Genomic DNA, 27,778 nt, shown 5'->3' with positions numbered 1-27,778 from the left:
AAAAATGTGAATGATAATTGGGAATCATTTAAGTATATGTCACTAGATGCCCAGAAGCCACAATTAAGGAAGAAAACTATGCTGGTTAAAAAAACAAACTGGTTTAGAGGGGAAGTGAAGGTAGCTGTAATAAATAAATAAATAAACAAACAAACAACAAATGGAAGAAAGGGGAAATTGACAGTAATGAGTATTAATCAAAAATCAGGAATTGTAGAAAATTGATAAGGGAAGACAAGAGACACAAGGAGAAATCTATGGCCAGGAGAGTTAAGGACAAAAAGAATAAGTGTTAAAAATATATTAGGAATAAAAAGAATCTTGACAATTGTACTGATCAATTACTACATGGAAATGGTAAAATTATCAATAATAATGCAGAAAAGGCTGATGCTCAATAAATATTTCTGTTCTATATTTGGGGAAAAACAAATGATGCAGTCTCATTGTATATGCTTTCCATTTCACTAGTATCTCTGGAATATATTAAACAGAAACTACTAAAGTCAGACATTTTGAAACATGCAGGTCCAGACAACTTGCCTCCAAGAGTTTTAAAAGAGCTGGCTGAGGAGCTTGCTGGGCTTAATGTTGATTTTCAGTAAGTTTTGGCACACTGAGAAAGTTCAAGAAGATTGGAAGAAAGCTAACGTGATAACTTTTTAAAAGTGTAAACAAGATTACCCAGGTAATTATAGGCTTGACGCAGGGGAAAGAGATAGCTTAGTGGTTCAAGCATTGGTCTGCTAAACCCAGGGTTGTGAGTTCAATCCTTCAGGGGGGCACTTAGAGATCTGTGGCAAAAATCAGTACTTGGTCCTGCTAGTGAAGGCATGGGGCTGGGCTTGATGACCTTTCAGGGTCCCTTCCAGCTCTATGAAATAGATATATCTCCATATATTTATTGATCCCAGGCAAGACAATGGAGCAGCTGATACAAGACTTGATTAATCAAGAATGAAAAGAGGATAATGTAATTAATGCAAATCTATTTATGGAATTAATATAAACATATTTATGGAAAATAGATCCTCTCAAACTAATTTTTTTTTGAGATTACAAATTTGTTTAATAAGGTAATAGCATTGATGTAATATAAAGACTTCTGTAAGGCATTTGACTTAGTACTGCAGGACATTTTGATTTAAAAAACTAGAACATAAAATTAACATGCATTACATGGATTAAAAAATGGCTAACTGTTAAGTCTCAAAATAAAACTAAATTGGGAATCATCAGAGTGGGTTCGTTTCTAGCAGGTCCCACAGGAATTGGTTCTTGGCCCTATGCTATTTAACACCTTTATCAATGACCTGGAAGAAAACATAAAATCATCACTGATAAAGTTTGCAGATGATACAAAAATTGTGAGAGTGATGAATAATAAAGAGGACAGGTCACTGAATCAGAGTGATCTAGATCACTTGATAAACTGGGTGCAAGCAAATAATATGCATCTTAATATGGCCAAATGTAAATGTATACTTCTGGGAACAAAGAATGTAGGTACTTACAGGATGAGGGAGTCTATCCTGGGAAGTAATGACTCTGAAAAAGATTTGAGGGTCGTGATTGATAATCAGCTGAACATGAGCTCCCAGTGTGATGCTTTGGCCAAATGAACTAATGCGATCCTGGGATGCATAAACAGCGGAATCTTGAGTAGGAATAAAGAGGTTATTTTAAGTCTGTATTTGGCTCTGATGAGACTTCTGCTGGAATACTGTGTCCAGTTCCAGTGATCCACAACTGAAGAAGATGTTGATAAATTGGAAAAGGGTCAGAGAAGAGCCACAAGAATGATTGATGAGAAAACATGCCTTACCATGACAGACTCAAAAGAGCTCAAACAAAGAGAAGTTTATGGGGTGATGTAATTACAATCTGTGAGTACCTACATCGAAACAAATATCTAATAATGAGCTCTTCAATCTAACGCAGAAAGATATAACATGAACTGGAAGTTAGACAAATTTAGACTAGAAATAAAGTATAAATTTTTTAATGGTCAGAGTAATTAACCCTTGGAACAACTTACCAAGGTTCTTGGTGGATTCACCAACACTGACAATTTTTAATTCAATATTGGATGTTTTTCTACAAGCTATGCTCTAGGAATTATTTTGGGGAAGTGCTCTGGCCTGTGCTATAGGAGATGTCAGACAAGATGATCACAATGATCCCTTCTGGCCTCAGAATCTACAAATCATCAGAGAGGCCGAAGTACTGAATATGCTTGGAGACTTAACTCAGCCCTACAAGTTCTCCCTCCTGGTGAAGGTTGAAGTACATTGGCAGGGCAGGGTAGGCCACTGCTGCTCATGTGTGCTTTATCTGTTCATTAACAAAGGACTCCTTTTGTCTCTAGGCCTGTCAGTTCAGCACTTCTCACCAGCACTAAATTCTTTTGGGGGGGGGGGGAAGAGAGAGAGAAATAAAAAGATATGTCTAAAACACAAGCTCAGATGAAAAATGCTCTGCAAGTGTTCTGTTCTTCCTGCAAACCACAAGCTGCTACATGTGCCTAGGCCTTGTTAAGGCCCGTAGGCATGATACAAGCCTTTCATAACACATACTTCTCTCTTGAAAAGCTTACCCAGCAGACCTGGTCTTTCCTTATCCATCAATTTCTACAATATTTAGAAAGAAGGAAACCCCAGCCACAACAAGTCTAACTTCCAACCTAGAATCTTTACTGTTTGTTAATAGAGTATTATACTTTTTGGATACTCTAAGTTAAAATAACCCCTTAAATATGAAGTTAAACCTTAAATAATAAAGCCCAGTAATAGCATGCTTCTTCAAGAGAGAAAGGCATGCCACAACCTGATCCTTATTTACTGTCCTTGAACTCTTGAATTAATTATAACAAATTACAGGGAGACTATGTACAATTTATAAGCACAATAAACTCTCTAAAAACCACCTATAATTTAATCTGGGTTAATCCAAAATACCAGAGTTATTATTCAATACAATACACCAATACACCAACATTTGTGGTACTGTCTAATCTTCACATAGGCTGAGCTTGACTTCTTCAAGTTGAACTGGCTTCATAAATTTCAGTGAATACAAACCCAAGTGACAACATAAACACCTCAGCATTCAGTGTGGCTAGCCCAGTTTCTAGAGCTTGGACTGGAATGGGAAAAATAAGGCAAATCACAAACTGAATTAAAGGGGGTGAGGGAAATGTACATTTTGGCAGGTTTTCAGTTGGAAATGATGTGTTTGATGCACACATGCATATTACAGAGACACTAGTACAAGAGACTTGGTGGTTAACACTTCGTTAACCATATTTCTGTACTTAGGTCTGCTGCTCTGAGCAGCAAAACACTTAACCATGTGCCTAATATTAAGCACATGAACAGGCCCAATACACTATTCATGCATTTAACATTAGGCATGTGCTGAAGTACCTTTCTGAATTGGGGCCTGAATGAAGAAGGCCCCAGTCTTTGAAATCTCCTGGTGATTGGGGGAGGTCTCGGATGACTGGAAACAGGCTAATGTAGTGCCCATCTTTAAAAAACGGGAAGGAGAAGGATCCAGGAAACTACAGGCCAGTCGGCCTTACCTCAGTCCCTGGAAAAATCATGGAGCAGGTCCTCAAGGAATCAATTCTGAAGCACTTAGAGGAGAGAAAAGTGATCAGGAACAGCCAGCACGGATTCACCAAGGGCAAGTCATGCCTGACTAACCTAATTGCCTTCTATGAGGAGATAACTGGCTCTGTGGATGAGGGGAAAGCAGTGGACGTGTTATTCCTTGACTTCAGCAAAGCTTTTGATACCGTCTCCCACAGTATTCTTGCCAGCAAGTTAAAGAAGTATGGCCTGGATGAATGGACTATTAAGGTGGATACAAAGCTGGTTAGATCATCAGGCTCAACAAGTAGTGATCAATGGCTCCATGTCTAGTTGGCAGCTGGTCTCAAGCGGAGTGTCCCAAGGGTCGGTCCTGGGGCCGATTTCATTCAATATCTTCATTAATGATCTGGAGGATGGCGTGGACTGCACCTTCAGCAAGTTTGCTGATGACACTAAACTGAGAGGAGTGGTAGATATGCTGGGGGGTAAGGATAGGATACAGAGGGACCTAGACAAATTAGAGGATTGGTCCAAAAGAAATTTGATGAGGCTCAACAAGGATAAGTGCAGAGTCCTGCATTTAGGACAGAAGAATCCCATGCACTGCTACAGACTAGGGACAAAATGGCTAGGCAGCAGTTCTGCAGAAAAGGACCTAGGGGTTACAGTGGACGAGAAGCTGGATATGAGTCAACAGTGTGCCCTTGTTGCTCAGAAGGCTAACAGCATTTTGGGCTGTATAAGTAGGGGCATTGCCAGCAGATTGAGGGACATGATCATTCCCCTCTATTCGACATTGGTGAGGCCACATCTGGAGTACTGTGTCCAGTTTTGGGCCCCGCATTACAAGAAGGATGTGGAAAAATTGGAAAGAATCCAGCGGAGGGCAACAAAAATGATTAGGGGGCTGGAGCATATGACTTATGAGGAGAGGATGAGAGAACTGGGATCATTTAGTCTGCAGAAGAGAAGAATGAGTGGGGATTTGATAGCTGCTTTCAACTATCTGAAAGGGGTTCCAAAGAGATGGATCTAGACTGTTTTCAGTGGTACCAGATGACAGAACAAGGAGTAATGGTCTCAGGTTGCAGTGGGGGAGGTTTAGGTTGGATATTAGGAAAAACTTTTTCACTAGGAGGGTGGTAAAGCACTGGAATGGGTTACCTAGGGAGGTGGGGGGAATCTACTTCCTTAGAGGTTTTTAAGGTCAGGCTTGACAAAGCCCTGGCTGGGATGATTTACTTGGGGATTGGTCAAGGTTTGAGCAGGGGATTGGACTAAATGATCTCCTGAGGTCCCTTCCAACCCTGATATTCTATGATTCTATGATTGTTTCTTCCTTGTTGGACAACACAAACAGAGCCTTCACCATTTTAAGATCTCTTTTAGACTTAGATGTAAAGGGGAAAAAATGTATAGGTACTTGACAAAAGATTCTATTTTGATAATGTTCCTCCCCTTTTCTTTCCACATTTATTCTTTTTTAAACATAAAATATTAAAATATAAGACAAATAAAATGGAACAATATTTTGTAGCCCAATTACTCACAAGGTCAATAATGAATAACATACACCACTTCATCCATAGATCTCAATATGCTTTACAGAGGAGGTCAGTATCACTGTCCCCATTTCATAGACAGGGAAACAGAAGCACAAGGAGGGACGTGACTTGCCAAGGTCACCTAGCAAAGCAGCGGCAGAGAGGGTAACTGACTCTAAGTCTCCTGTCTCCCAGTCCATTGCCCTATCCACTAGGCTACACTGCTTCCCCCGTCAAACTCAACTGGATTTCAAATCTGATGTGAAAAATCTCTCGCTAAACCTCCTTCATTGTGTTTTGCCTGTAAGCGATAAGAGAAATGCAGGTGTCAATGGGTTATTTCTGACTCTGCAGTTCAAATATTCTTTGAACTGGACATGACTGAATAACTGCAATTCTATTTTTATAAGTATAGAAACTAAAAGGTGACCCACGGCTGTGTATGTGGAGGAATATGTATCTTGATGGAAAACAGGACTACGAGTCCAGGGCAGCTGGCTCTCTCCCCTTCCCAGCCCCCATGAAAAAATTTACATTAGATTCTGCCCTAAAATACAGATGTCTACAACTCAGCCTACTTCTTCCACTAACACTGGCTGACTGGGTTCAAAATATGCTGTTGCCTGCCTTGAAAGGTAAGTGCGACTAACATTAGGAGTTATCATCACTGTGGAAAAAGGTGGCTTAAGTTACATATAGAAGTAACATGAGTCAACAGTTTGAAGATTTTTCTGGTAGCCAGCCAGGTTAATGGTCAAGTAGGTTAGAGTGTCATGCTAAAAAAAATTCATGAGTTGACTAGAGCAAATGTTACATAGCCTGGAAGGTAAAAACTTCATAGGAAATCTCTTTTAAAAAAAGCGCTTTAATTCAGAAATAGCTTGCAACTGCTCTTAATTTATTCTTTAGGCACAAACAAATCACGACGGAATTCTTTTTCAAAGCACTCTGCTCTAGAAGAGACCTAATGTCTTGATTTTCAAAGGCCAGGCACCCTTTGTGTAAAAGTGTATTCACACATCACTGCTCCTGCACTTAGCAGTGCAAACATCTGTGACCCCACAACAGCACTTCTCCACTTGCATATGTGCGAGTTCACAATCTCAAAATAATGGGGTTTGTGGGTACAAACTCTGACACTTGTGTACTCAGGTGCTAGTTTATTTAGAGGGTGAGTATACATTTAAACTTTTACAGAACACATGCAGGTGTTTGCACTTGGAAACTGCAGGTTCTGGTACTGGCAGCAGAACTTTCCTCATGCACAAATGGGGGCTGGGTTAAAGTCAAGCTGAAAATGTACCTCTAAGTATTCCACCATTTATACTGGGAAACACAGGATCACAAAACTTCAGCTGACTAGGGAAGCCATCAGTAGAGCCTTTGGATCAGATTCCAAACTCAGAACAGCGTAAACCTATTTATTTTAGAGGAGTTTTTTTCCTGCAGTGAGATCAGAATCTAGCCCATTAACTGCACAGTGCCTTTGTCACTGACTTATCTTGGAAATGTTGCCCGAAAATATTGCTTAAAATGAAACGTGAGGAGTCAGAAGCTTCTACAAAACAGATAAAACTATCTGGCTTCAGCACCGTCAGTAAATCTTAAGATACATTCCTGTGAAAAGATTGCCTGAATACCCTCCCCTTTGCACTAGTAACTGAAAGCTAGCAATCCTGCAGAAATCAATACATTTCACTCAACTCTCTGTCTTTATTTTTTTGCAAAGACCTTGGAGACCTTCACACCTTCATGAGTATGATATAAACTAGTCCCCACTTACCAGGAGATAATGGATCAAACCGTGGAAGACAGGGAAATTCTAACATCTCAGCAAACATGGCCCTGTGTTAGTGAACAGTGCTCTGCTAAAGGCAGGATGTTGTCAGCACACGATGTGAATCAATGCCCTGCCTGCTGGGTGAAGTGGATTTGTTTTATTAAGTGAGTAATTATTCTTTGTAAAACCTTCAAAAACAGCTGAAGATACTAAGTGCCACAGCTGCTGCCAAAGATAAAACAGTGAACCAGTAAACATCTCACTGCACAGGAATCTGCCATCTCCTACACTGGTATTTCTGCCAAATTCTTGTTGAGATTTTCATAAGGATCGCCACACAAACACTTCTTTTAAACTCAAAGTCCCCAGGACTGTACTGACATCCAACTGCAGATTTTTTAGCCTTATATCCTGCCAAGAGGGGAAAAACGCTGAAGATATTTGGCTGAAGAAAAAAGCTGCTTCTAGAACTATTTCCATGGTTTGTATATATCTTAGAAAAGGAGAAAGTTTGCCGTACCTTGCGGTATAACTACCAAATTCAACCATTTTTAATAAAGATTAGACAGGTTATTGCAAATGAGGTTTTTACTTCTTGATTTCTGACATAGTAAATTTAAAAGCAATAGCCCATACATTTTTGCATGACATTTCTTGCATGATTACATGTAAATCACATAATTGTGTCAGAAATATGTGTGGTCCTCAGGACTCTCCTGTTTAAAACACAGGCCCACTGTAATATATCCAGGGTTCCTTTATTAGCTGACTCAGTAACTTAGCACCATTACACATGTAGAGTATAGGTGAGAATGTTATTCTGTGATCCTTCAAATGTCATCTATTCTGAAATGTAATTGTAAAAATGGCACTTTCTTACACAGCGTGCGTGCGTGCGTGCGTGTGTGGTGCTGTTGTAGCTGTGTCAGTCCCAGAATATTAGAGAGACAAGATGGGTGAGGTAATATCTTTTATTGGACCAACTTCTGTTGGTGGGAGAGACAAGCTTTCAAGCTACACAGAGCTCTTTTTCAGGTCACAGACTGTGCATATGTACTCAGTCAGATCTGCAGTGAAAAAGATACCGTTACTTTACTGCACCAAACCAGCACAGGTCTGGGAAGTGAACTGCGCAAAAACAGAACTGTTAACTAGCTCCCAATTGCAGAGTCACCTGTACAACATCATCTTCTTCAAACTGTGCAGTAACACCTCGGCATTCAGTGCAGCTGCATATGCATAGCTGAGGGTATAAACTGAGGAAAATGGGATGTAAATTTGAGCTTCATTGGTTCCCAGTATCTCTACTACTTGTGGAGATGCACAAACCAATAGAAACAAGCAAGGCTTTCAGATCCTAGGATGAATTTACAGCTCTGGCATTTAAAAGCAAAATTGACATGGAATTCATTAGGACACAAATGTGGAACCCCACAACGCCCAGTCAGGAACAATGGTCTCAGGGTTACGGCACTGGCCAGGGACTCTGGAGATCTGGATTCAATTGGCAGTTCTTCAACAGCCTTCCTCTCTGACCCAGAACACATTACAATCTCACTATGTCTCGGATCCCCGTGTGTCATATGGGGATGATATTTCCATTAACCCACTCTTTGTCTATATTTTGATCACAAGCTTTTAGGGCAAAGAGCATCTCTCCCTATGAGCATGTACAGCACCTTGCACAATAGGGCTCCAATGTCATTTGGTGCTACTCTAATACAAATAATAATTATTAGAGCCATATACTTCAATTTTTACATTTCCTGATTGTTCTGTCTTTTTATATATATAATCTTAATGTAGCATTCTAAATAAGGTGGAGTGGTTTTGTTTTGTTTTTGCATTTCATTTCCTCTGGTTTATTTTTTAATGGAAAATGAAGGGGGATGATAAGACCGAGAAAAATGAAGTGCCTAGCATGTGAGTATTGTTATTTATTTGGATTGAAAAAACATCTATCCCAATCTACAAGCATTTGTGTGAAGTCTAAAAAATATTCAGAATTTAAGGACAAATAAGAAATTTAAGGACATATATCTCAGGTGTAACAATTTAGGGTGACCAGACGTCCTGATAAAATCAGGACTGTCCTGATATTTAGACATTTGTCCTGCGTCCCGACCAATGTTTGGTCGGGACGCAATTTGTCCCGATATTTCCCGCTCCTGATTGGTTTTTTTGCTCCACCAGCAGGACTCCCCCACAAGTCCCGATATTTTTCTTCATCCCATCTGGTCACCCTTTAACAAACCATCCCTGCAGCCAAAGGATACAGCACTCTTTTAAATAAATAAATACCACTCTGGCACCATTACACAAACTGTAATGCATACTCCCCAATAAAAGCAATGAAACTAGATAAAGGCATTGTCTAAGGACAGATGTAGGATGAGGCAAGTGGTGGTAAATCTACTGTCCACTGGTTTGCCATGCACTAACTAGCTGCAGGGACCCTGCTACTCTGCACTAAAAGTTTCCTAGTGTGCTCTGAGCTACTGCATGGTAGCAGGTTCCACAGGGCCATATTCACACCCCGGCTTGCCTCTTCATGTAGGCGAGCTTTAAGTGTGGCCTAAATAGCCCACCCAATTCCAGACTCTGCTAAGCCAAAGGCTAGGAATAAATTCTGAGGTCAAGGTTCCCTCATGCAGAAGCCCTGCTGCCAGCATTCTCATGGGGTATATCTTCACAGCAGTGAGACTGTGTGATCTGCACCCACATCTGAGAACCCAGGTTAGCCTACCTAGCCTATGCGTGAGCAGCCATACTGCAAAGCTATACCAGACTTACTGTGTACTCACTGATATCATGCTCCTATGTGTGTCACTAGGACTTCTGTGGACACATCCCATGGTTCTTTGCACTGCAGTAAGCTGAGCTGCTCTATGATTCTTTACCACCAAATAATTGGAGAACTTCTCTGTCCTGAGCACACAGGGAGAACTGTGGGAAGGCACCTGAGGACTATTAGCACTTGAGTGATTTAGCCTGTGTCCTCACTGCAAAGTGGGTGGGTTACCAGCCTGAGTGAGCAGAACCCAGACTCTAACCTCCAGCCCCAGGCACATCAGGTTGAAAGCACCACTTAACTCAGCCAAGAGGTTTTTGTGTACGGACAGGAGAGGGGTTAGGGACAACACCCAAGTAAGAGCTCACGTTAATTCTGCAGTGAAGATGTATCTTTGGTTGAAACCAATGTTGTTAGCCCCGTGTGTATCTGCTGATGAAGCAGCCTCTCACAGGAAGAGCTAAGCTCTTGCAAAAAAACTAGTCCCAAATCATTTAGGGCATATGTATGTAAAAAAAAGAGTTTGTTCAACTACACCTGAAAACAAATTGGAAGCAGTGTAGGCTATGGAGCAGTGCAACAACGTTCACTCTGCACACAACACTGCCTAATGAGCAGGCAACACTGTTCTGTACTGACTGGAAGAGATATTTTTATTTTTTAGGATAACCCCATGTAAATCACATTGTAATAGCCTAATTTTTAGATGACAAAGACAGAGATCACTATGAGATCACTTAACTCCTCTGTGCTCAAGTGCTAATAGTTCTCAAGTGCCTTCCCACAGATCTCCCTGTGTGCTCAGCAGGACAGAGAAGTTCTCCAATTATTTGGTGGTAAAGAATCATAGAGCAGCACAGAGATCATTTAACTCCTCCGCCTGAAAGATCACATTCTTCTCATCAAATATAGAGGAAGGGAGGGCCGATAGCCAGAACTGATACTTAAGGATCCAGTGATGCAAAGTTATCCTTCTCCCTCCTAGTACAAGAAATTCAGTGGATTGCCTTCTAGCACTACTGCCCTTGAAAAAAATAAATAGCCCTCTCTGATTTGTTAATCATCTGCATGCCAGCTATACTGAAATTTTGCACAACTTACTGGGGGAGAAAAGAGACAATATCAGATTAATTAACATAGGTTATACATTCACTAACCTCACTTACTTTCAGTACAGCTAGGACCAAATTCCTTTCTGCCAGCTACAAGGAAGAAGGTGTAAATAGGACAAGAAAGGTGCAAGTCAGTTCAACAAATATTTCTTTAAAAATGTATGTATGTAAATATTTATTTCTTTATTTGAAAAATCTGTGTTTTCATGTAGCATGACAACATCCTTCTCCTGGAGAAGTTTAGACGTAATGAACATTACATTAATGTACAAAAAATTAGCCCGGGCTTTGGTAGGGCTGTTTCAGATTGGTTGATGAGAAACTGTCATTTATAATTAGTGAATAAGCAAAAGCTGGTCTTTGAGCTGTGACATGGATCATTTTAATTAAAGTATTTCCTATCCAATATATGAGAGATGAGAATTAATTGAAAAGAGGGATGGAGGCGGGAAAAAGTCTACAAAGGAAATATACCTAGTTCTAACATCACTTTTCTGCTGTTTCAGCTTCTTAGGCTCATTTATTTTCATAAAATCATTAAAATATGGGCTCTTTTTAGGCTAGCAAATTAGGTGCTGTACATACTGATTCATGGGAAATTATCACAAACCATGTCCTCTCCCCAGGGTTCACAGGGATCTTGCATGTTGATATTTTTTTTAATTACATTGCACCCATCATCAAGATATCTAATGTTACTTCCATCAATAATCAAACATAATGAAGGCCTTTATAAACAAAAAAGCGTTTCCCCACCTTCCTGCCCTACCCCAAAGCAAAATTTTGACAAAGCCTCTGAGAGTAAATACCTACATGCAACAAGTCTTATCTGAAATGCTGCATGACTAGCTAGATTTGCTGTTAAAGACCACTTCCCTCTACAAACCCTTAGGCTATAGTTTTTTTAAAAGTTCATTATTCAGAAGGCCATTCATTTCCTTAAGATAGTGTGCTGGGTAAACAAAGCTAGACTTGTAATTTTCCACTTCGTTTCAAAAGGGGGGAAAAAGTTTAATTTTCATCCACGCCTCAGAACATCATAGGAAGTTTACAATGGTGCCAAAATGTGGTTTTAAAAGAATCTCAATCAAGCTTAAAACAAAAACAAAGGAACACATTCAGATCACAGAAGCAGACTTCAGCTGGAAGGTGACTGAAAAATTTATGGGCAGTACTGGAAAAATCTAATGGAGAAAAGCCGACAGCCATAACATACTTGAAATAGAGTAACATAGATTCCTATGTACTGGATCGTACTAATGGTCCATCTACCAACAGCTGCTTCAGAGGTAAGTGCAAGAAGGAAGAGGTCATCCAGAGCTAGTGCAACAAACTCATTACAACATATACACATTGTGGATATGGCTACACTGGCACTTTACAGCGCTGCAACTTTCGTGCTCAGGGGAGTGAAAAAACACCCCCCTGAGCGCTGCAAGATACAGCGCTGTAAAGCCTCAGTGTAAGCAGGGTGGCACACCCGTACAGGATGTGGTTTACGTGCAGCGCTGGGAGAGCTCTCTCCCAGCGCTGCCGCTCCGACCACACTCACACTTCACAGCACTGCCGCGGCAGCGCTTTGAAATTCCAAGTGTAGCCATACCCACAGATAACAGTTTGTCTGCAGGGACAGACCCCAGGACCTGCAGCACCAACACCACAAGCCCCTACAACTTGAGCCCGTAGTGAGTAAATGACAAGCCCTTATCCTCACTGGAGCTAGCCAGTACCGACATGATCACATCATACACCAGAGGTCGGCAACCTTTCAGAAGTGATGTGCCGAATCTTCATTTATTCACTCTCATTTAAGGTTTCGTGTGCCGGTAATACATTTTAACGTTTTTAGAAGATCTCTTTCTATAAGTCTATAATATATAACTAAACTATTGTTGTATGTAAAGCAAATAAAGTTTTTAAAATGTTTAAGAACCTTCATTTAAAATTAAATTTAAATGCAGAACCTCTCAGACTTGTGTCCAGGACCCGGGCAGTATGAGTACCACTGAAAATCAGCTCGCGTGCCACCACAACCTGAACAGCTCTTTAAAATGATTGTCACAATGCATCTTTATTATTTCCCTATGCAAGGATGGCAGTGTGTTTTGAGCAACAGGCTTGAAAAGTCTTATGGAAGCCCAGTCAGCAGGGAGAAGGGTTTGCCATCCTCGGCAAATTTTACCAACGGTGAATTAAATGTTAAATCTTCAGAGTGAAACAAAGTCCCAAGAAGGAAGCCCCTGTCTGTTCTCTGTGGTTCATACAGCATTGTTCATAATGTTAGGTGGTTGTTGCTTCCATGCTCAAGGCCAAAATTTCCACTTCTCTCACAGTTGTGCAGTGCGCATACACCCTCTATCCAGCTACTTGCCCTCCACCACAAAAGTGGCCAGCTGATCCTAATATTGCCAACCCCCAAGCATTAAAAAACCCTGAGTCCAGATTATTTTTAAATCAGTTAGATTTTTTTAAAATAATACGTCTGGGGTTCTTTTTATTTTCATGTTGGATTTTGAGCCTTTAAGGTGCACTTGCATCACATCTTCAAGCTTTTCTTTGGAACCACATTGGCTAGAAATCTGTTACTTTGTATAAAATGAAAACAGAAATTCTCATGGAATTGTATGACTCCAGGAGCTCAGGATTTAACAACTATTGTGAGACACGCGATATCATAAGAGTTGGCAAGACTGTTTCCTACATTAGTGTACAGTAGGTGTAATATACTTGTAAAGTTATATATTCGTATTAACAATGGGCTTGAGTCATTTCTGGGTGGTAGGCCCCAGCTATGCCACTTCCATCAGGAACATTCTCCTGCAAAGGGGCCAAGAGCCAGCCACCAAAGCACACAATGGAGGTGGGTTCAGCCCAAGAAGGGGCAGGCCAGGCCATCCACCTTCTCCCACTAGTGAATGCTTCCACCAGCATGGCAAAGGTATATCTTTAAATATCTATGATAAAGATGTATAACTTTAGAATACTAGGAACTCAAAACCTAGCCCTTGGGGAAATGCTGCCATTTAACAAGGCACTATACAAAACCCCCGCTGATTTTAAAGGTACACAAGTCCCAATGGGAGTAACATGTGTATGAAAACGAGACTAAACCCCCAAATGAAAATGAAGTAATATTTCCTAATGATCAGCATGAAAGCATTATGCTTTCTAATGCCAGGACACTGCTATTACAACATTTCTGACCTTCAAAACATACTAACCAGCATTTTTCCCCCCGCTGATTTAAAGTAGCCTGGATCTTAACACTTATATTTACACAACATTATTCCATGGAATGGTTAAATATGTACTCAACTCCACCCCCACCACACGCATGAAAACACACTCACTTTCCAGGCTCAAAACATAGTATAATGTTGTAGATTAGATCTGGGTGTCAACGGCTTCTGAAAATTTCTGGCACGAAAAGCTCAGCTTTCAATAACCAACACACAGAGAGAACAAGCTCCTCATTCACTGGAGGGAGTCAGCAGGGAGAAGTGTTTGCCATCCTCAGCAAATTATTTTAAAAACAGGAATTAATGCTGAACCTTAAGTCTGCCTTGAAGAAGCTCTTATTTTTAAGTCCACAAGAGACTTTACCAGCCATTAAAACAACATTTCTAGCTAACATAAAAAATGGGGAAAGAATCCACTGAATGTTGTTAAAGAAAAAAACAAAAAAAAAAACCCCATCACATTATAACAATGTGAAGCATTCAGATTTTGCTTGTTTTTTTAAAGGAAAATAATAAAGCCATTTAAACACTGCTTTGTTTACAATAGGGAAGGGCCATAAAGCTGGTGAATATATTTTGTACTGCAGTAACTATCAGTATTAAAGAAATCCAGTGGTTTAAAAAAAAATTGTCACAGAAACATTGAAACAGGAAAAGGAAAATACTTCAGATTATCTAGTATCAGAGGGGTAGCTGTGTTAGTCTGGATCTGTAAAAGCATACATGCTTTTTCATATTATCTAGTCTAATACAGGATTCTTCCCTAAGGTAAATTTCATTGCTTTGTCCACTATGAATTTATATGATTCAAGTTTCTGCTGCTTCCTTTGGGAGACTGTATTACAATCTAATCTCATTATTAAGATATTTATGCTGAAGTCTAACTTGTCCTTTTCTTTATTTCATCACATTGATCCAAAGTGCTATAGCAGGAGTAATCCTTCAGGTAAGGCCAATGAGACAATTGACAAAGTAAGTCTATGTGTAGCCTATTAATAACTTTTATAGTATCTCTTTAACGTACATGATCATTCAGTTTCCTTGGAGGGAATTACTGAGTGAGGGATAACAGAGTTTAACTAGAGTAAAAGAGATAAAACTAAGAAGAGGACAATTTAGACTGGATGTCAGGAAAAAAAATAATCTTCCTAACCATGTGATCTATTAGGCTATGAAAGAGTTTCCCCACTAGAGAAGTCATCGATGTCTGACTGCTGGAACTGTTAAAACTAGACACGGCGACAGACAGACAGATAGATAGATAGAACTTCAGTCATTCTTTTCCATTTCTAATACCTGCTGTTTAGGATAACGCTTATTGTGCTCTTTCGCTATGACCTCTATATCTGAAAATGGTTACTCCTTTTAAAGTTACAATCAGTGGCCCAGACCTGCAGCTGGTGTAAACTGGAACCGCTACCACTGAAGTCAGTGGAGCTACAGCAATTGACAATCTGGCCCAGTGTCTTATCAGGTAACACAAAAACAATACACTCTGGAGGCCTTCAAAGTTACTTAACTGGACAACAAACAGTTAAAAACAGTCTTTTCCCTTAGAGCACTGAAAAGCTACAGAATCGAGACATCAGAATCTAGAGATACCAATGGCTAGAGCTGATAATGCCAGACAGGTGAAGTTGTATAGAGCAGATAAAGTCTGTACTTAAGGAGAAATCAAAGCGTGCTCACTTGCTGTATGAGATAACAACCTGCTTCAGAGAGAGGCTGATGCTGCAATGCCAGAAGCTTCTGCAACAGTCCACCGTGAAAATGAGGTGCTCTTAAGAATAACACGTGCAGCAACATTGTCTGGAGTGAGGCTTTCTGTGAGGTGGGACAGATGAGGGAAGTCTAACACTCTGCCACTGGTTTGAGACTTAAAATGCCACATATATTTTAGTGTGGACTTCAGCAACTACATGTAGGATTTGCACAGCCTCTTCAAGCTCTCAATGATTAAGAACTTGGCTGCGAAGGCAGGAGTTTTAAATCTGAATTAACAGCCGTGACTTCAGTAGAGTTAACCTAGGTGTACCCTGATGTAACAGAGATCAGACTATGGGTTTGGCTACATTTGCAGCTGTACAGCACTGGGAGTTAAAGCTGTCTTCGTAGAGCTGTGTAGGGAAAGTGCTGCAGTGTGGCCACATTGACAGCTACCGGCGCTGCAGTGTGGCCACATTTGCAGCGGTGCTGGGAGTGGTGCATTATGGGCAGCTATCCCAGCGTTCAAATGGCTGCAACGTGCTTTTCAAAAGGGGGGGGTGAAGTGTGACAGGGAGCGTGGGGGAGACAGAGAGAGTGGATTTTTGGATCTGACACTGCCAGCTCCCTGCCTTGCAATTCCAACCCTTTCCCCCACCCCTCTCTCATTCACTAAAATGCAAATAGCCCTCTGTTTTTTTCCTCACAGACCAGATAAGCAGCTGCTCCGAAACAAACCCCCCCCCCCACATCCCTGCTGCTTCTCTCCTCAAGCAGAGATTCCAAAGGGCCCTCTGCCTGCCTCTGCTCGAGCAAACAGTAGCTGTGTTTGTTTTTTAAATAAGCAGCTCCGGGAGTCCCGAGTTCACAACAAAACAAAGAGTGTTATCCGGAGGTCAGTTACAGCATAATAAGATTAATCACTGTTTACACTGGCACTCCAGCACCAGCGCTGTTCTCTTTATTCCTCTTTCGAGGTGGAGTACAACCAGTGCTGTAGCCAGGGAGATACAGCGCTGTATGTGCCTTGCCAGTGTGGACGGGGAGTAAGTTACAGCGCTGTAAAGCCACCACCGGCGCTGTAACTCTCAAGTGTAGCCAAGCCCTATGGCCTTGTGTATTTAAATCTCTCCTTTCCCCTCCTTGTTTCTTTTCTCCAGTCACTCAGTTCTCGCACATTTCTCCCAGCCTATCATGTGACAAGACATTTCATTTTATTTAGTTTACAAATTTACATTTGAAATTATGTGTATTTAAAAATTCTGATGATCTTTTACACAACATTAATGTTAAGGATCTTTCAACGTTTCTTCTTCTTCTTGTAAAATCACAGTAAGATACAAGCATGTGGCACTTCTTTGCCTCATGCCTTACTTCACACCAGAAGTGTGCATTAATCAGCACTGCCATACTGTCTGTCATGTCTCGTTACTTCAGGAAAATGCACTCTTAATTAGGCTGAATCAATCCTATGGTACAGACCCCATGGTTTTCTTGACATACGTATGATGTTCTGAATATTTATTTTGGCCAATGGCATTGCTATATTGCTCAAATCCATTACTCCACTTTGAATTCTGAAGCAGACAAAGAGACACTCAGCCACCAGGTACAGATGTGACCAAAATTGAAAAGAAAAGCAGTTTATGCACTGTACCACATTAATAGCCAAAAACGTTCCACATCACTGAGCCTGCCACAAGGAGGGACTGACTGGAATAGAAAAATATGTTATCCTTATCAAGGCAATTAAAAGCACCATTTAAAAACAACAGTGACTAACACACAATCAAATGGTATTTGTATTAAAAATTGTAAAAACAGTAACCACACTCAGCATTTGACGATGTTTAACTTTAACTTATCTAAAAAACATAAAACAAAATAGATTTAAAAGAAAACAAATAGCTGAGAGAGGGACTTTTCCTCAATGAAAAAAAAAAATCAGAAAGGAGAGATAAAAAAAGAGACCTGAACAAAACAAAATGATCTTGCCAGCAATCTTTTGTTTTTCCCCCCTGAATATATTTATGTTCCACATCTAGTCACAACCCAGATTTTCCCCCAGTCCTATTCTCCAGTGAAGTCAAAAGCATCCGTTCATAACCATTTGTTGCCATGTTAATGGTAATAGCACATTATCAATTCCTCACTTTGCATTTGAAGCAAAATAAAATAGGACGAGAAAGGATGTGAAGAAGAAACCGTTATTTAGAGCATGAACAGTAAAGCTGGGAGAAAAAAAGAGGTGGTGGTGAAACATAAGAAGAAATGGATGTAAACTGAATTAAAAGAGGGTAGCGCTGGGGACAGTTTTTCAAGAGGCCTCCAAAAACATGCTTGGCAGCCACAAACACTTCTTTTCCATCTGCAAACACATTCATTTCCAAATTTTGCAGGTGCAGTTGTGACCATCCCTTTCCAAATTTGGTCCCTGAATAAAAGCTGTACATTGCCTTCCTCAAGGAAAATGCAGAGCTGGGAGTGGGATTCAGATTAGGGGCACAATCCACTATGGTGCTGACCGACTCCTACAAGATGCAGAGTACTCTGATCTTCCTACACAGACAAATCAAATCCTCCAAGATGCAGCATGCTGCATGTGAGGTGCTGTATGCTTTCGAACCCCATTGACTGCAATGCAAGGAAAGGTGCTCAGCATCTTGCAGGATTTGGCCCCAGAGGCCCAATTCTGCAAGGGGACAAACACTAATACCACTCAAAACAATGGACTTAAATTCTACAAGGTACTGAATTCCTCCTGCAAAATGGAATTTTAAAAAAAGGCACTGCAAGATGCACATCACCATGCAAGATCATGCCTGAAGATCGGAATGATCGAGGGACTAAAATGCAATCTCCACACTTCTCCTGGAACTGTCTGCAGTGAGTGGGGATAGCCTGACTGTCACTTGTTCAGAAAACAGTATTACACCCACCAGAGGCAGCCACAAGAGCATGTGGGGTCTGTTTGCAGAACAACAGCTCAATGAAAACAAGTTGGTTTGCTCTAGACATTATACAAAGGCTTATTTTTAAGCACAAATGGTTGGAAGGATACCTCCTCTGAGTTAACAGCAAATAAAAGGCAGACTTATAATTTCTAATCTATGCAAATATCTACTCTGCAGGGCATCACAAAGACTGCTTTATCAGACACCATGCAAATCCAAGGCGCTTTAAATATCCAAAGCAGACAGCATTTCCACCTGTGATGGCTGGTAACTCGGAGAACAGCTGGATGACTGGAAAAGTTGTTGTTTAACTAGCCTATAATTGAAATAGTGCCTTCCATGAATAAATCTTTTGCTAATATGCCAAGACCCCTACTCCCAACCCAATTGCTTCTGCTACAGTTGCCATGAAGGGCAGATAGTTCGAGAAACCCTAGAAAAATCTGTGGGTAAATCAGGTCACATAGTTTTGCTAACACTTAAATAATAAAACTGCCTCTGCTCACACAGCAAAAAGAGTCTGCACTTATATTAGACTCTGCTATGAATTTCTAAACTGGAAAAGGCATTTTTACCTAAAATTTCTTGGTGTAGTTTTCTGCCACCATGGACTTTCTGTTATCTTATTCACTCATCCAATGATGAGTTATCATGATGTGCATTTATAAAGGTAACCATAACCATAGTTCATGGGCTCACTTCACGTGATTTAGATGAAGAGTCAGTATCATCTTCCCAAATACAGGGCCCTGTTTAGGTGACTAATAAATTGATCTGTAGTCAGTTTATTACTAATTCTCCTGTCTAGGCAAGGCAGGGCTTCAGGAGTCTCTATCCCACTCTGCGGATCCCAGTCCTTTTTAACTGATGGACAATTTTTATGTTAAAAGGCATAACAGTCTTCCTATATCATCCCACGGCGTTAAGGTGAGTTTACCCCCCAGGGTGGAATTTCCAGAGGCGCTCAGTGCTGGCCTAACTCTGCTCCCATTGAAGTCAATGGTAAAACTCCCCAATTATGCCACTGCTGAGTGCTTCTTAAAACTCAGCCAGTAAACATCTAGTCAGCTGTACCACCTTGGGTGGACCAGCTGGAGTGTAATACTGATAGTGGCAATTTGTTCCTATCTCCCCTAACTTTCACTCACCTAGCTGGAAACTATTTCCCAATTTCCTCTTCAGTCCTAGCATTTCTCCCCTTTGACCTTGCCTGCTCCTTAGTCACAGTTACTGAATGCTGATGTGCAATTGAGTTAGTGCTATCTGGAGGTGTTAGATGGAATCAAGCTCATTCTATCTTTAAAGTAACAGAATTTACCTCTCATCAGTATTTTCACAATGTATGGAGTACTGTCATATCTGAGTCCATGTGTCACAGGGAAAGAGCAAGAGAACACACAGCCAATTGGACATCCTACCTTCCCTCCACCCACACAACCCAAAGGCCAAGGATGATTCCCCCCTCTTCCATACTACAAGGAGTGGGATCTGGACTCTTGGTTGTCCCTTCACTCCTGGAAGTCGGGAGGAACATTTGGCTCCTAAACCACTTCAGAACCACCACTTCCTAATCTTATAGTGCAGGGGCAGAGAAAACTTTGCCAATAAACGAATTGTCTTGAATTCTGCATATTTGTGGACTATGTATATATTTGTTGCCCTGAACACTTTATATAACGATCCAGGAATATAAATCAAAGCCAGGAATTCCAGTTAGTGGAAAGCCTAGGTTAAGAGAGGAGTTTTAGATCACACTCTAAACATGACCAGGCTTAGGCTTAAACATATTTCAAGCAAGAGCAAAATTCCTGAAGTAAGGCGCTCACCACCAGCTAGGCTCTCTCACTGGTTTCACAGGCAGTAACATTTTTGGTTTGTTTTTGGTAGTTTTGCACTTTAAGGGGAGTGAATGACATGTTTGATCAGAAGAACATATTCGAAAAAAATCAAATTCCAATTAACACAATTTGTAATTAATAGGCCAGACACAAGGCTGCTGCCAGCATACACCAAGGAGCAATACTTCCAGGAAGGGGAGCTCTGGAAACTCCATCAGGAGGACACAGCCAGCCAATACACCCTCAAATACGGAACACGGCCTAGTATTGATCCTATGGAGCACTGACTAGAAGTTAAAACTTCCTCTCCTAGAAATAGGATAGTCAGATCCCCATCCTGGGGAGCAGCTGCCTCACGTGGAGCAGTGGTTGTATGACGTTCTCTGTCTGTCTGTGGGTTGTTGTCATTACTTTAAGTTTGACTACTCTCCATAACCATCCTGTTATTCAAGATTTGTCAGAAATTATTAGACTCTTTGCCTAGCTAGTCTTCGCTCAGATGATCTTTGATGCTTCAGACAGATATCCTCCACTTCCCATGGTGGAAGCAAACAGGCGACAGGCTAGACTCTCAGCATCTGCCAGGCCAGATTCCCATTCTAGTTCAGGGTGGGTAGGGTGGGCTTCTGGAATGGAGTCGAAAGAGGCTCTGCATGGCCTGTGCTCCACGTTAAATCCCTGGAGCTGGGCTCGGCAGATCAGTGCCCCTCTCCGCCAACTGGTCAATGGGCGCCAGAGACTCCAATGGATGGGGAGGAGCTACATGGAGTCCCTCAGTGAGTGTCTCCCTCCCTCGCTGCTGGGGCTGTCCCTCTTCGCCGCTGGCCCCATCAAGTTCCCCCACCAGCTGATGCAGGCAGGTAGCATTTTTATCTCCTGTTTTTAATGTGTATTTTATCATTTCGTTTCTGCAGAACACTAGCTGATGCAACACACAGAGTAAATCTTTTCAAATGGATATGCCAACTGGTCATTTCTCTCACTGGTTTTACTTGGGACTGGACAGGAAGGGAACAAAATAAACGACACAATCTTAAAAATCAAAACCAAAAAGAGTAATTGTCCATTCATACCCAGCTATGCCACAGATTTACTATCAAGAGCGCAACCAGAAGGAATTCACATACCTTGTGACCTCCTGCTGCAGTCGGGATACATTGGGCACATAGAACATTACCCCAAAGAAAAGCAAAGGCTCATTGGCAAATTTGTCCAGCTGTTTCTTCAGAGGTTTTTCCAGTTCTACCCATCGTGCTTGTTGGCTCTTGCTGAGAAACCAAAGACCAAAGTAGTGTGTCTAGATAAAGAAATAAAATAGAGACAGTTTATTTTCTGAGCCAGTTTATCAAGACCACACACACAATTGAGGTCATAAATATAAATAAGAATGGAAGGCAATAGTGTGTCAATTTTCCCAACCCAGATGCAAGGCCAAAGTTGTCTTTTTGCTTTCTCTTTCACTTCTCAGGACTAATTTGAAGAAGATGTCAAATAATTTTTGAAATACAGTGTACATCACAATGCAGGAACAGTGCTTTTCACTACTGTCTATACAGGGTTGCACGTTAAGGATTTGTCTACTCAGCAATTAAACATCCACAGCTGGCCTGCATCAGCTGGCTCTGGCTCACAGGGCTTGGGCTGCGGGGCTGTGAAACTGCCATGTGGACATGCATCTGTTGCAGAGAAAGTTGATGCCAACTGCAAAGTTGAAAAATACCTCTTCTAAAGGAGGATTTTGAGAGGAGTGTGGTGATAGTTTCCCCCCCTCCTCCATCTAGCACAATGAGATACAAATAATCTACACATGGAACTTTAGAATTAAAGTAAAAGATTTTATACCATTCAGACTTTTTTCATGAAGTTTTGAAAGGTCTCAAATTCTTTCTGTATCAATATGAAAACACATTATACCAGCTCAGTTTTTTCCCCAAAAACAAATGTTTTCTTGCCAGCTCTAGTACTAATAAGCCCTTAAAGTGTGATGCTAGCATGTGTTAGAAATTATCGATGTTTCTGCATCTATATCTACTAAGAAAAACGTGTACATTCCAAGAAATTCCATGTCATGTACATAAGGCATGTGGAACATAAGGAAATTTTTAGAAAACTCTGGAAGAAAATTGTACCAACTTTTTTCTCCTACAGTTCTTTGTATATGTGTGAAAGATACCAGACTAAATTCTAGCAACATGTTCTCTTTCTGTCCACAAAATGGGTACACCATGGGTAGTGCCATCGCAAACTTCCCCTCACAGTACCACTTTGAAGTACAGTTCATTCCAAGTGCTGCTTCAGTCACTACCGGTCTCTCTGCTGAAACAGTCTACAGTGTTGCAACTTCTGCTAGTTGTGGCAGTGGCGTTTTTTCTGAGGATACTTGTCCAAGGAAAACTGGTGATCTGTGCAAAATGAGCTATTTATCTTAATCCAAAGAGTCATCAGATGGTACCAACTTTTGGGAATGATATATCTGGGCTGGTTCTGAACCATTTGCCTAGAGATGGAAGGCACTCTCTTCCACGGCTAATATCCAGAGGCAAAGTCTCCATATTTCTGAATTACTTACCTTGCTATACAGGAGGTCAACAATCTTCAGGTTGTTTCAAATATTTTATAATGCTAAAGGAGTTAGTGTCAAGAATTAATGCCTCAAAAGAGAAGAAAGTTCACTAAGTCAGGTAGCTGAGATTCAGCCAATTGGTACAGCTTTTTTGAGTCATTTATCACATACATAGAAAAGTACTCTGTGCACTCACAAGTGTGTCCAGCCTTTCAGTTTCTGACTTACTTCTCCTCCCTTAAAGCATTTAGCATATCACTTCTTCTACACTCCATAAATGCCCACTGTACTTTCCACCTTTTTTTCCACAGGTCATTATTCAAGATGCGTATGGCCCTCAAACTTCCTGTTACATCTTCCAGAACCAGAAGTTTAGAAGTCAAAGGTGAATTCATGTCATTTTCCTCGGAAAGTTTAAAGTAGTTCAAAATGTTTGATTTTATCTTCCCTTTGTTTTTATTCCCAGGGTAAAATGACTTCTTCTGTTCAAAGCCTCTTATTGGCAGTATTTATATTTTTTCCCTAGCCTTTGAATAACAGATGTAAACTTTAGACTACAAATAATCTTGGTTATTTGGGTGATTTTTAAGATTGCTGACATTGGAAACTTCAATCCAAGATGACACAGATTACTGCTGCAAGTCCTTGAATAATCTGACAGTTCAGTACAGTATCTTCAGTAAGGCCTGTGTCATTTCATGTCGAATGTGAACTACTCAGTTTCAAGAGTTCATATATTAAAGGATTTCTTCTGAAAGGTGGTAAAATTACTATATTTTTTTCTACCCCCACACATTCCTTTTCCTTGCAATCTCTCCTCTCCTCCCACTTGCAACTAAATCTTATCTAACCTAGCAATGAATTAGTAAGGAAGGAACATTCATTTGATGATTACATATACGGAATGATTACGTACCAGGAAATTAGTTTTAACTGTGTGTTTATTATTTTTTTTTAAGTTTATACTTCGGGATGCATTGTTGCCTCTAAATGTTTTATTCTGCCTATTCCTTTAAGATCTTGATGGGAATTCTACATTGGTTTTAAACAAAACAGGGACAGTTTGCCTCACCTTACCAAACAACTGCAAAGAGTAAGGCAGAAGTCACAATTTTCAAACAGCCTTGCCTATAATATGCATTGTATTATACATTTTTATTTAAATACACTTTTTCATCAGAATTTGAGGTGGTTGAAATTTTTCTTTAAATAAAAAATTGCAAAAAGTTCCAACATTTTCAACATTGTTTCCATTTTACAGGGTTTAATATATTTTAATATATTTTTATTGAAAATTTTATCAAAGACTTTATTGAAATATTTAGTTTTACTTTAAACTGGATACCAGTACAACCTTTCCTCCTATTGTTCTACTAATGTACCTCAACCTTGATGTGGAGGGATCCCAACTATAGGGATGAAAGGGCAGAACCTATCAATATCTGTTCAGTCGTTGGCCTCTTAGAATCATAGGGTTAAAAGAGACCGCAAAGGTCATCTAGTCTAATCCCCTACCAAGATGCAGGATTTGTTGTGTCTAAACCATCCAAGATAGATGGCTATCCAGCCTTCTTTGTGAAAAGCTCCAGTGAAGGAGATTCCACAACTTCCCTAGGAAGTCTGTTCCACTGTCCTACTGGTCTTACAGTTGGGAAGCTTTCACTGAGGACATGTCTAACCAGGGACACATAACAAAGGTGAGCCAAATTAAATGAAGGTGTGAAGTTAGAATCATGGAAGAGACCTCAGGAGTCATCTAGTCCAATCCCTTGCTCAGAGCAGGACCAATCCCCAGACAGATTTTTACCTCAGTTCCCTAAATGGAACCCTCAAGGATAGAACTCACAACCCTGGGTTTAGCAGGCCAATGCTCAAACCATTGAGCTATCCCTCCCTCGCACTTTACATGGTGCACTTTACATGGTGGGTTCAAAGATATAATAATCAGTTCATTAAAAATGAACAATGAGACCTTTATTAATACAAAACTTTGTTGCAAAGGCTTCAAAATCCCACAACTTTCAGTTTAATCAATTTTTGCTATACAGTAGTACCTCAGAGTTACAAACATCTTGGGAATGAATGGAGGTTGTTGGCAACTGAACAAAACCTTATAGTTGTTCTTTCAAAAGTTTACAGCTGAACATTGACTTAATATAGCTTTGAAACTTTACTATGCAGAAGAAAAATGCTACTTTCCCTTATTTTTTTAATAGTCTATGTTTCATACTGTACTGTATTTGCCTTTTTTTAATTTCTGTCTCTGTGGCTGCCTGACTGCATGCTTCCGATCCAAATGAAGTGTGTGGTTGACTGGTCAGTTTGTAACTCTGAACTTCTACTGTAACCTGCAGTCTATAATAGAGACATCCCTACTCGTTTGTCAGACAGCATGGCGGGAATGCCTGGAGGAGGAAGGCTAATAACAGCTATTGAAGTAATTAACTTAAATCAAAGAAATCTAGTGACTCAACACTTATTGGTATATTCAGCTATAAAGACAAGTATAAATTGAACTCTAAGCAAGAGGAACAGTCCCTGCTGCTTTAGCCATAAAGCATCAGTATACCACTAATAGAAGAGTTCCCCCTAATTCCATGCTAGGATATCAGTTCAACACTGATTTAGAGGGGAGATCACCACTTACTGCAGCTGCTTGTTCTGTGAAGGTTCTCCCATTCATGTACTGATTGGGTATAATCCTGTTTAGTTTGAGACTGAGACAAGTCAGACATATTTGAGGCAGTAGGACTGCAGAATGCAGGACTTCCTGTTATGTCCAGCCAGTACTTGGATGGGATCTCTTCAAAGAAAAGCCCAGAGTGCTGTAGTAAGAGGTGCTGATGATTCAGTAAGGAGCACTCTTCCTTCTGCCTCAGTACTGAACCAAGGATTCATGTGAAGTTCTGTGGCACCATATGGTGCTAGAGGTGCCATTTTTCTTACTTAAAAAAGTAGGGTTATACCCAACCCCATTATGCCTGGCTACTGAGAGTAGCAGAATATCAAGGTAAAGTTTGCAGTGCATGCTTAATATCAACCAACTAATCTATTAATCAGTTAAAAAGTGCATTATTGATTTACATATCCTTAACCAAAATAAAAAAAGTTTCACAGCCAGCTAGCACAGCAAAATTCTTCTGTAATAGTTAATACAGATACTCTTCTCCAATAAAAAGAACTGGTATAAGTCCTATTATACTAAATTTCTTTCCTGCTGTGTGTGTGTGGAAGATATGCTAAAAGTACAAAAAAATGAAGGCCTACAAGGCTTAGATAAAACTTTATCTTATTGCAACTGATTACTGTCAACAACTCAAAATGAATCAAGTCTTCAAGTTGATGCTTACTAGAAATGATTCAAGCTGGTTTTACAGTAGTTACATGGCTACATTTTCAGCTGACCTATACTTGACTTCTGACTGAGTCAGGGAAAGAACTGTATTCCCTGGAGATCAAATAAAAATATGCATAACCCATTAAATTCTGTTTTTCAGTATGTGTGGTACAGTGATTGACAGCTCTTCCACCACAACACACATAGTCAACTCAAGCAAATCCAGTTTTGTTTTTAACAAAGTATTTTCCTTACAAGTCAGCCTGACTGAAAGGTGTGTTTATTTCTGATCCTGACGGTACAATTTACAACACACCTGGAAGTTATATAACAGGAGAACTAGTACAAGTATATCAAATTGAAAACAATTACTGTTTATTTTTAATAGAGTCTTTCATACAATTAACATCACTAGACACCTCAAGGTCTAAAATAGTGATTTTTAGACAGACACACACAAAGATACAATTTTATAAAAGAGATTAAAGCAGGATTAGAAAAACTATCTAGATAAAGGCAAGGTGAGGGTAGAACTCAAGGTTAGTGAGAGAGAAGAGAGGCAATTTTCAGGGAGGAGACATTGCGTGGAGTTGGTGCAGGACAAGAAACAAGACTGTTCTTTGGCCTAAACTTTCCCCATGCTTAGCCTGAGACACTGCATCTTGATGCATGGAGGTTCTGTTAAGGCTTAGAAGGCTTGTCCCACAATTCAGAGGAAGCAGTAGATCAGTTTGGTCGCTGCAACTAGAGCTGGTCAGAGAAAAGGTGACAGAACTATATTCTGTAGAAATAGGCAGCTCTAAATAGATCCAAATATTTTGCGAAATTGGGCTGATTTTGTCAGAATTTTATTTCAGACAAAAACGGAGGAAAAATTTCAGAGGCATTCTGACATTTTCAGAATGAAATGCTTTTTTTTTTTATTTTGAAAATATTTTTATAGAGAGTATTTACATTTTGTATTATAGTCTACTATAATATAATCAAAGTTTTAAAAAGTTGAAACTGAAGCAAAACATTTGAATGAAATGGGGGGTGGGGTATTTTCCCTTCTGGAGAACTTCTGTTTTTCAGTTTTTGTTCTCATTCAGAATGAAGATAAATTTCAAAAATCTCAAAATCCTTCGGGAAACAGAACTTCTGTCTTTGGCATAGTTCTGTCTACTACTGCTCCCAAAGGCAGGTGGCCCTGTGAGGAAGTGGATCTGCCAGACCCATGCAATACAGCAGGGGTTCTCAACCTTCTTTCTGAGTGGGCCCTCCCCCCCCACCCCACATGCTATAAAAACTGCATGGCCCACATGTGTCACAACAACTTTT

At 40.3% G+C, this 27,778-nt stretch overlaps 1 protein-coding gene across 1 annotated transcript in view; it reads right to left on the bottom strand.

Annotated features, from left to right (window-relative positions):
• The window catches only part of PTPN14 (protein tyrosine phosphatase non-receptor type 14), a 190,389-nt gene that overhangs the window by 75,079 nt on the left and 87,532 nt on the right, over positions 1 to 27,778 (bottom strand). Inside the window, exon 3 of the mRNA XM_032771245.2 lies at positions 21,686 to 21,855. Coding sequence (XP_032627136.1) covers positions 21,686 to 21,855 — 170 coding nt within the window. The remainder of the gene's footprint in view (positions 1 to 21,685; positions 21,856 to 27,778) is intronic.

The sequence above is a fragment of the Chelonoidis abingdonii genome, chromosome 3 (assembly GCF_003597395.2).
Source record: "Chelonoidis abingdonii isolate Lonesome George chromosome 3, CheloAbing_2.0, whole genome shotgun sequence".
Lineage (NCBI taxonomy): Eukaryota > Metazoa > Chordata > Testudines > Testudinidae > Chelonoidis > Chelonoidis abingdonii.
The sequence above is the reverse complement of the archived record's forward strand: the minus strand, read 5'-3'. Positions and strand labels throughout refer to the sequence as shown.